This window comes from Crotalus tigris, unplaced genomic scaffold (genome assembly GCF_016545835.1).
Source record: "Crotalus tigris isolate CLP2741 ecotype Arizona unplaced genomic scaffold, ASM1654583v1 scf7180000017632.1879674, whole genome shotgun sequence".
Classification (NCBI taxonomy): Eukaryota; Metazoa; Chordata; class Lepidosauria; order Squamata; family Viperidae; genus Crotalus; species Crotalus tigris.
In genome coordinates, this window is record NW_024096526.1 from 1,778,525 (window position 1) to 1,789,263 (window position 10,739).

General features: G+C 43.3%; 1 protein-coding gene across 2 annotated transcripts; it reads right to left on the reverse strand.

Annotated features, from left to right (window-relative positions):
- Positions 1–2,557: 2,557 nt before the first annotated feature.
- On the reverse strand, positions 2,558–10,262 carry LOC120304276 (complement C1q binding protein). Of its 2 annotated transcripts, none has more exons than XM_039334659.1 (6): positions 9,958–10,262; positions 8,260–8,410; positions 7,623–7,707; positions 5,596–5,691; positions 4,147–4,272; positions 2,558–2,985 (listed from the first exon to the last, which is right to left on the reverse strand). In XM_039334659.1, exons 1-6 carry the CDS (start codon positions 10,187–10,189, stop codon positions 2,836–2,838), a joined length of 840 nt encoding a protein of 279 aa, XP_039190593.1. In that variant the 5' UTR covers positions 10,190–10,262; the 3' UTR covers positions 2,558–2,835. The 2 variants fall into 2 exon arrangements, with proteins under 2 accessions (XP_039190593.1, XP_039190594.1); XM_039334660.1 differs by having other exon boundaries at positions 4,147–4,269; positions 9,958–10,260.
- Positions 10,263–10,739: the final 477 nt, after the last annotated feature.

Genomic DNA, 10,739 nt, shown 5'->3' on the forward strand with positions numbered 1-10,739 from the left:
TCTTTACAACCTGTCTTTGCATTTATGACCTTCACAGGTCTGTGGAGCAGAGAAAAGCTGAAGTAAGATAGTGAGAAGAGTCACTATATTTCATTTAGTGACCACTTCACTTAACAATTGCTGGTCCCAATTGTCTTTAAATGAGGACAACCTATATAAACCCAGTGTTCTCCTTCTTACACTATAGAATGATATAGAGCAGTGATGGCGAACCTATTAGAGACCAAGTGCCCCAAAACTGGCCCTGCCCCTGCTCCATTCCCCTGCCCTGCTCCCACCCCGCCTGCCTGCAGGGCCACTCACCACCTCCAGGGCCTGCCGCAGATCGCCCAGGCAGCCCAGCAGTGCCATGTTGGCCACGCCCTCTGCCCAGGCCCCACAGCATCAACTGTGCAGGATGGGGCGTGAGGGCAGAGTCTTGTCTACGCTGCCTGGCTGCCATGTCTTTGGCTGTGCTGCTCCGCGTGGGCCACACTCGGGGGCGACTCTCTTCCAGGGGGCTGCTGGTGAGGAGGTGGTCACAGGGGGAGGCAAGGCTGGGGCAATGGCACATGTGCCCACAGAGAGGGCTCCGAGTGCCACCTCTGGCACCCGTGCCATAGGTTCACCACCACTGATATAGAGGTAATGTGGGCTTGTTTGCACGGCACTCAAAAAGTTTCCTTTGAGTCATTTATAATAGTTGATTAAAACTCTCCTCATGGAATTGAGAAGTTTTAAAGTTTAATTTCTCATCCAACATTAATATAAACCTTAGGCCCACAACGGTCAACCTATGGCATGTGTGTCAAAGGTGACATGCTGTATTTTGGGTGACATGCCAGCATTCAGCAACACCCAACAACTATTGTCAAGAGCATGCCTGGTTCTCACGTGATTTTTGGAGGTTGTGGAGGCCGTACAAGAACGGGATGTGCCCTTGCTCAACTTCAGGACGTTATGCAAGAGGGCTATGCTCTCGTGAAGCTTCGTGAAACTCCAAAAATTATGCAAAAACAGGGTGTGCTTTTGTGTAGATTTTGGAAGTTATAGAGAAAATGGAAGAACATTCTCTGAGGCTGCTTCAAAAATAGAGGCCTTATGTGATCCGGAGCAGTCTCAAGTAGGCCATAGAAAAAGGAAGACCACCTGCAGGTTAGCAGAGTGTGGCAGATCCTGAGGAGCCTTAGACCCTGGGGGCAATCATGCCATTCCCCAAAGCTCACACAAGGTGTACTTTGTGAGTGGCAACAGTGGTGGTAGGGTTGAAATTGAAGCCCAGGCCTCTATTTCAGGCCCAGCCTCGGGACTGCTGACTGGTGCTGTTCAGGGTGGCCTGGATGGGGAAGTGAAGATAGAAAATTGTCTCTGTTTGGAGGAGCTGAGTTGACACACCAGCAGAGTCAAGTTAACCATCTTCTGAAGTTATGACATGCCAATTTATGACATGCTTAATAGGGAAGCAGATTCACTTAACAACCATGTTACTAACTTAACAACTGTGGCGAGGAAGGTTATAAAATGGGGCAAATCTTACTTAACAAATGTCTTGCTTAGCAACAGAAATTTTGGGCTCAATTATGGTTGTAAATTGAGGACTATCTGTAGTTTTATTTCTGCACTTGAAGCATGACACAACCCTGCTATATAGATGTGCATGCCTTGTTAAATCCAATGTACTGCTTAGTGAATTATTACTAAGATTCTCATGATCATACTTGCAAACCACTATGACTGAAGTAGTACATACATTGCATAAATGCTTAAATGTAAAACCCCCTCCCTAATTTCCTAGGCCAGTGATGGCGAACCTTTTAGAGACTGAGTGCCCAAACTGCAACCCAAAACCCACTTATGCATGATCGGGTGCTGGGTGGGTGTGGCCCATTGGGTAGGCATGGCTGCAGTGGTAACAGCGGACTGGGTGGGACTAAAAGGTTCCATCAACCAATTCCAACTTTGCAAGATCTTTTTTTTCCCCACAAGAAGTTGAAATTGACGATTTGATTGAACCTTTTTTTTTTTTTGTACACGGCGGCAGAGGCCTAAAGCGAAAAGGTTTTATAAAACCCAGCTGAAGGCCTAGGACTGGGGCGACGGCAGTGTCCTAGGCTACATTAAACCACTCAGCTCAGGTATGCGGATCCAGCAAATACTTTAGCATGCTGTAGGAACTAAGCCATCAAATCAAGCTATAAGAAGCATGTATCCAATGGGTCCTTGGTGCTCTCTGAGCTTGGTTGTTTTCTTGCAGACATTTGCAGAACAGTGCTCAGCATTGATGATGTTACCTAGTTTGGGTAATGAAATGTTTGCAAGAAAACAACCAAGCTCAGAGAGTACCAAGGATCTCTTACTTCAACCTTGAGTTACAAATATTCTCCTTTAGCCAAAGAGCATGTATCTTTGGGTAAAGCATATTCATGTTGATTTTAACGTGGCAACATTCAGTTAATCCAGGTTGAGTTCTGCAGTTGGGTAGGAACTCTGAGACTTAAAGTTTCCATACAGCTGCACCAAATTGGAAAAAGCTAAGCATACACACACAGTTCACTTTACAATAAGAGTTCAACATGAATTTTTATTTTCACATTATTTATTTTTCCTTTTTAAACTGTACAAACCTCCACAAACTAGTTGATGGCTGGACGGCCCTACAGTTGCAAAATGGCTGTAATGTCCCATTCCCCCTCTGACCCCCAAGTGGATATAATCAACTCCAAAAGAAAAGCTTCAATTCTCTCTTCTGTAGTTTCCCGGGGTTTTAAAACTAGAGTCCAGGTTTTGGAGGGCAAAAAGTAATCCACTCTCAAACTCCCTCGAAAGAAAGATTGACCTCCATGCAGCTCATTCAGCCTACTGACACTTGACGAAATGCTTCAGATCTTCAAGGAACCGAATGTACTCTTTGTGCTCCAGGGCTGTGCTGAGGTTCACAAGCTCATCTGCAAATGTATTATCCACCCCTCGGTCAGCCAGGAAATCCATCAGGTGGTCATACAGGGCCTGAGAACATTATTGGATGTATAAGAAGAACACAAGAAATGCACACATGTCAGTCAGTCTATGGTGGGGAAAACAGGATTCTCGTAGCACTTTTTCCAACAAACGTATTTCATTACATTTATTAAATTAAAATAAAAGCTATCAGCTTTCATGAGCTGCTTTATCAGATGCTAAAGAAAACCTTTTAGTAAAAAAGTTCTCCAAGGCTATGCTACCAGACTATTTAAGACAGGGGTCTTCAAACTTGACCCTTTTATGACTTGTGAACTGGCTGGCTGAGGAATTCTGGGAGTTGAAGTCCACAAGTCATAAAAGGGCCAAGTTTGAAGACCCCTGATTTAAGAAATGGAGACATACTTCTGCATATTCTTTTAATAGGTAAGGCGAATACAGGTTTATGCTCAAATAAAGAATTGTCACCAGTTCAGTGTGGTTCCCTATCGCCAACCTTACCTTGGATAAGGTTAGTGGCACTCAAGGATCCTTCCAATCCTACTTGTATTCACATAATACCAATTAAGCCTTTAAATATAGATAAAATATTGGGCTTTTTTCAAGTTTATAAAACACTCCACAGGGAGAGAAATCCCTATTTTTCCAATCTGTCCTAAATTATGGATCCATTTGTCTCAAGTAGGAATGTTCAATGATTGGAGTCACATAAAATAAACTCTAAACCTGGATTCAAAAAAATAACCTCTCTTTTGAGTTGAACTTAACTCCTGGTAACATCTGAACTGGTCCCTTCAGGTTTCTTAGCAGCAGCTCAGTAAAGAGAACCCAACTACAATGTTCAACCCAGATGCTATACCCAAACCATATTTTGGCTTTAGGCAACAACCTGGTTAACACAACATTGGCTGGTTCCTCACAAGAAACCGACTCATAAACCATCCAACCTGTTTTAGCTTAGTCTCTTGTGTGGTGTGATTCCAGCACTTCCTTCACTCACCATACCTGCGGTACAAACTCTTACACTTTTGTCAACCTGGCACCCTCCAGATTTGTTGAAACTGCAACTTCTAGAAATCTCAGACAGCCCCATCATGCTGGGTGAGAGAATTGCAATCTCAGCCTATTTGGAGGCTACAAACTTGAAGAAAGTTATTTCCTATAAACAAACTCATTAAAACTTACACAATGAATTACAAATTCTCTTACCCAATCTAGAGAGTCAGTGTTGAGATTATAGTTGTTGTCCTGCCATTCTGAATCTCCAGCAGGCTGGAAACTGACCTCTTGGATGGAAAAAATATCACTTTCTCCTTCTCCACCATGGCTAATCTGCTGGGCAGAATGATTCAAATGATATGGGTGAAAAACCAAGTCATTACCAAGCAACTCAAAATTAGGCCAGGAAGGATATTATTTATTTCCTATAAACTATAGAACACTTATAACCCATACAATATGAAGACTTTCTTACTTACTTGGTGTATTACTGTAACTACAGCAGAGTGCATCTGCAAAGATCTGCACAAGTTAAACCACGTGTTGCATTAGAAACATCTAACTTGGCATTATATGATCCAGCCATCTGCCCTCATGATTGGGAGGACTTGCATTACACACATTGTGAGTCTAGGAAATTCCCTTCCATCCCACAACAGGCCTACTTCACAGAGTCAAAAGAAGACAATATCTCTAGCTCAAGGTTGAACTATGGAATCCTTGGTGCTCTCTGAGCTTGATTGTTGGCTTGCAGATGTTTCATTGCCCATCTAGGTAAAATCATCAGCGCAGCTCCCACACTCAATAGCACTGATGATGTTAGTTGGTCGGGTAATGAAATGTCTGCAAGCCAACAGCCAAGCTCAGAGAACACTACCAACACTTGTTCAAAAGAAGCTGCTGGTTGTATTAGCAGTGGCTTCCTTCTCAGCAAAGTAGTACAGAGTGAAGATGGGGGAGCGTCATTGGGGAACAAGAAAAGAAGGAGTCCCACTTGTGGGTTTTTCTAAAGGCATATCTGTATGGATGCTGTTGGAACAGAAGTCTGAATTACATGGGCTTTTAGTCTGATCAAGCATCCTCCCTTCAAATTTTTAAGAACTAAAAAAATAATTAATATAAAGTATAATGCAAGAAAAAAAAAGAAAAAACCTGACTCAGGACTCAAGTTTCCATCCTTCCAAGATTGGTAAAATGAAGACCCAGATTGTTGGGGGCTGACATTTGTAAACCACTCAGAGAGTGCTCTAATGCACTATGGAACGGTATATACGTTTAAGTGCTATTACTATTGCTCCGATGCAAAGTTAGTTGGTGCACAAGTATTCCCGATTAAAGCTTTCTCAATCCAGGTTTATTCACCATGCACAGTGGAGCTGGTGGGAGTTTAAAAAAAAATCTGCAAGGGCATTTAGCTCTCAGATATCCCGTTTACATAAATAGAAAGCTAAACATATATGTTCAGTGCACCATTTCTGACCTTGCAAAACTGATTATATTGCATTCCCAAAATCCTTCTTCTGTTGGAATGTCAGCAATGATGGAGAAAGCTTAGTTAAAACATCTTCTTCATCCCAATTCCTGTTTTATATTGATTTCCAATCCTGGACAAGAGGACTTCATTTAGGGAAGACAGAGAGAGAAAATGACCACACTCACTTCATCCTCAGGGTAATGGCAGTCTAGCACAAGAGTTTGCTTGGTATCATCTTTGGTTACTTCTACAACAAAGTTTGGGGTGGATGTCAGCTCAGGCTGTAGAAGGAAGACAACAACATAAACCTCAGAACCAACAACACCAACCAAATCATATTTGATTGCAGCAATTCAGATGAAATGGATGAAATTGTTTCCCGTCCTGTTCTTATCATAAGAAACCGCACAGACCTGATTCCCCCAAATGCTTCCAAGTCTTCTAAAATTAAGGTACTCCGTGCAGAATTATGCTTTGTGTAAACCACTGCAGTGAAAGTAGAGTCTTTTGCCTACCATTTCCAGATGCCTATTATATCCAAAATATATCATCTGAATCAATGTCATTTGTGCAATAAGAAATAACACAAAAAGCTGCATTGTGACTATGCAAATAAGGTTGAAATAAATACCGTATTTTCCGGCATATAGGACGACTTTCTAAACCATGAAAATCTTCTCAAAAGTCGGGGGTCGTCTTATAGGGCGGGTACTTAAACTTACCGAGCCGGACTGGAGAATCTGCGGCGCGTTAGTGTTGCAAGTGCGGGCCATACAGGTGAAAGAGGTGTGTTTTTCTGGGCACAGCGCTGCTCTTGCTGCACTAACGCTGCCCCTGGGCACTTGCCAGACCTCAACATAAGTCTTTTTTGGAAGATCTCGGCAAGGGACAGCACTAATAAAGGTACAGTACTTTTGGAATGTGGCCAAAGCAGTCTATAACCTGATCTGAGCGGTCTAAAACGCTCAGATCAGGTGATAGACTCCCTTGAAGCAGCCCTCTCCCTGCTCTCTATCACATTGCGCTACTGCTCGGATCGTCTTGGAGACAGGAAGGCTGGGCAGAGCTGACCCACCCAATCCAAGCAGGCTTTGTATACAACAACCAGCCAATCACCGGTAAGGTACATCGCTTGCCGTGACTGGCTGGTTGTTGTATACTGAGTAATTTTTATTTGGTGTGCGTTAGAAGAGGGGTAGTCTTATACGGCGAGTATAGCCCAAACTCTATATTTTAACTGGAAAAGTTGGGGGTCATATGCCCAGTTGTCTTATACGCCGGAAAATACGGTAGATGTAACATACAATTAATTATTGTCACAAAGACATGAGGTTGATCTGTTTTCATTTATATTGTAGAAACGAAATCAAGCTATGTTTTTGTAAGGTCTTTACTGATTATTCAACGTCTGAACTATAGACAGTCTTCAACTTATGACAATTGAGCCCCAAATTTCTGTTAAGTGAGACATTTGTTAAGTGAACCACTGCAGTTGTTAAGTTAGTAACCTGGCTGTTAAGTGAATTTGGCTTCCCCATGACTTTGCTTGTGAGAAGGTCACAAAAGGTGATCATGTGACTTTGGGATATTGCAACGGTCATAAATATGTGTCGGCTGTCAAGCATCCAAATGTAAACTATGTGACCAAAGGTTATAACTGTGAAACACAGTCATAAGTCACATTTTTCAGTGCTGTTGTAACTTTGAATGATCACTAAATAACTGTTGGAAGTCAAGGATTACCTGTAATTGTATAGTAAGATTACAGCTTTTTCAAGTTCATTTCCTCACCAATCTATACACACATTTTTACTATTTGGAATGTATCATTACTACTGTGTGCCTTTCATTTGGTTTGTTCAACGCCATTTAAAAAATGAAAACAAGGTCATTTTAAAAAGTCTGCAAAATGGCAGTCCACAGAATCAAGATTTTATTGGTCATGCTCATTGTTACTTTTAATAACATCTTATCTTGCAGCAGTTTTAAAAGTATAATTTATAAGGAATATATACAGAGAAATACTTTCCCTTTCAAGCAGCCTAATGTAGCTCCTGTTAGTGTTGCAATGAAGAGGACTTGGGGAAAGTTCATCAACTTCATTGAGCTATGAAGGTCACCTGCTTTTAACTAGGATCTTTCGCAAGGACACAGATGCTTCACTGATGAGTCCTACCCTGCCCCCAAACAAAGGAACTTTTTTTTTTTTTACCTCTGCCTCATCATCCTTCTGTCCTTCTGGGGGTTCATCAGCGGATGGTGGAATGCTGTTATTTACATTGAAGGAGACAGTGATCCTAGGGAACAACATACCATCAATTAGCAAACTAAGATCAATGCAGGATAGCAGCCTTGGCCTTCAAGGCTTCTAATTTCTCAAAAACTGTAACGCACACTGACCCAGCAACAAGCTCAAATGAATTGCCTCAGTCTGAAGCCCTATTAATCAATCCTTAAAATTTAGTCACCATATTGCCAGAGTTGTTACATAGTAATCAAATCTACTGATCTGCAGCAGTCTGATCTATCAACTTTGTTATGTCTGTACATTTTGCATGTAACAATTACTCTATTAACAAATGTGGTATAGGAGTGAGAATGCTACTAGGATAGGGCAGCCCAGGTTCTAATCCACATTCAGGCACAGATCATCAATGGGTGAATTTGGTCCAATTAAGAACTTCAGCCCAATACAACTTCTGCAAATGTCTGGCTTCCTCCAGACTTGTGATTCTTCTATGTTAAATGCAATCTCTCCAGACTATTTAAGCAATGGACTTTCCCCTTCCACAACCCACTGAAATCCGGAAAGCAGGTTCGGTAACTACCCAACTTTCTTGCCCACTTACGTTTCCCCAGCCACTTTCCGTGTGAGCTTGGCCTCAGTGCCATGGATGTCCAGCTCCCATCCTCCAGACATCTTCGGCAGGGATTTGTGTTTCTGGATCTTCTTCTCCTCTTTGATTTCGTCATTTAGAAACTCAGTAAAAGCCTTGTCACCTACAGATTGGAAAGAACAGCAGCTAGTTCATTTTATGCACCCAAAGTGTACTCAATATAGCGAGTGCTACTTCCAATGGATGAGTCCCACAATGACATTACTAATTACTAAAGCATTGTAACATTTAATCACAGCAGATCCCCACACCAGCTACCTTTGGTCAATGCAGAAAAAAGTTAAGCAGTTTTGAATCTAATTCCTAATTTCTAGTGTAGATTAAACTGACAGCAAAAAATGCTGAAAAGTGTCCAAGAAACCCATCTACAATGTTGCCAAGAAATGAAGCTTTTATTTTTACATGGGTTTGGGCCCAAAGGAGCTTACCATCAGTAACAGACAACAGTTCTACCTCCAGCAACACTATGGATAAAAGTCTCATACAATCTTCAATTCTAGGCTTAAGTACTCAAAAACTTTTTATTATATAGAATTCCCACAGATGCTATGAAAACAGGAATCTCAAATCATTAACTATCCAATCCCTTTATAATCAGATTTTTATTTTTTGAGAAATTGTTCACTGTTGAGCAACTGTACCACAGTTATTCAGACCGAGATGCATCCCATTGTAGAGGATATTTCATACTGGAAACTATACAGGTTTGCACAAGGGGATTACAGAACTCCAAATGTTATTTTCAATCCTATCCCAAATAATTTCTAGTCTGGAATTCATTGTCTTCATGGCTGACCAATATTAGATTAAGCTTTTCAGCCACTAAACTTTTCACAAGAGTTTTAGATCAACCTTCCCCAACCAGTGTCCTCCAGAAATATGCAGACTACATGTCCCAGAATTCCTCGGGGAGGGAAGGACCTTTGAAATAGTAGCTCTAGTCTAGAAAATCTGAAAAGGGCCAGTAATGACTGGAAGAAAATAAGATTTTATTTGCATGGATGATCTTCGGTTTATGCTCTTTTCCCCCTCTCCAACTTGCAGCCCATCTCCCCTTAAAACAACCCACATGAGCTGTTTAATGAGCCGTCTGTTCAAGCTGAATCAAGATAGGATTTTACTGAACGCACATGGCGTCAGTTAATACCCGTACACACCTTGATGCAAAAACATGTCTTGCGGGGTTGCAATTTGCGCCTCGCTATTTTACTCAATTTCTATGTGTTTTCTCCAATTCGTCCCTAATGGCCTTTCTAGGCAAAAACGCATGGACCCCCTCACCTCCACTCCCCCGTACCTTTTCGAGATTAAAAGTCCTAGTAGTAAAGCATCGACGTAGGAATGAGCCACCTGAAATTTAACGAGGCTAACCTTGGAGCACAAGCATCTAAAGCGCTTCACCCGTGATCCCAATTCTTTTAATCCTAGCCTCTGTTCTCCAGTATACCTTGAGCCCTTTAGGGAGCAGACCGGGACGGCGGGCTCCCTTAGCACACCTCCGATCCTGCTGGAAGCGGAAAGCAACCCCCGACAGAATCCAATGACTCCCTCCAGATCCGTCGCGCCTACCCCAAGGAGCCGGGCTGCTTCCGCGGGAGTAAACGGAGGCTCGCCCGGCCCCGACTCCCCGGGACTCATCCTTTCTCTCACCTTCGGTATGAAGGCCGCCGCAATTGCAGGACACGGAGGGTGAGCCTCGCAGAAGGCCGGGAAGGCCTTTGCCGGAGCCGCGGAGCACCCAGAGCGAGCGGGTGAAAGGCCGAGCGGCCGCAGCGGCAATAGCGGCGGCTGCGGGGCGATGCGCGCTTGTCTGCAAAGGCAACAGCGGCAGAGAGGAGCGCGCGGCGGCGACAGCGGATCGCAAAGCCCGGGCAACCAGCATGGTGAAGGCCGGAGAAAGACGGAGCAAGGCAGAACTCACGTGGGGGAAGCCCGGAAGGAAGGGAGGGGAAAAAAGGAAAGGAAACCAAGGTCGTCGCCCCAGACTCCGCCTCCTCGATCGTCCCTCCTCCTTTGAAAGAAAGCGACGAAAGCGCTTTTGGCGCATGGGCTGTTTCGAGCGATGCGCCCTGCACAACTGGTTGTTTTGAGGGTGCTTTTGGCTGGAAATGCTGGGGTGGAGTTCTGCATTTCCATCCGTGGGTGCCTCGGGAAGCCCAGTTTACAAAGGCGGGAGGGTAATGTCGCCCTTGTCTTTGGCTGAGTGTTGAGGGAAGTTAGCCCCCCCAGAAGGATATATTAAAAAGGAAAATATATTTTTCACCAAAAGGATTTTTTGAAAAGCAGAAACCAAACCTGGCCCCAAATTTCTTTGTCCCAAGCAAGAGCTAACCTCATAGAAATGCAGATATAAGACCATTAGGAAGGTTGGAGCCAGGTTGCCCCAGGGAAGCAGGAGATGACTTTCGGGATATAATAGGACTAACCCATTA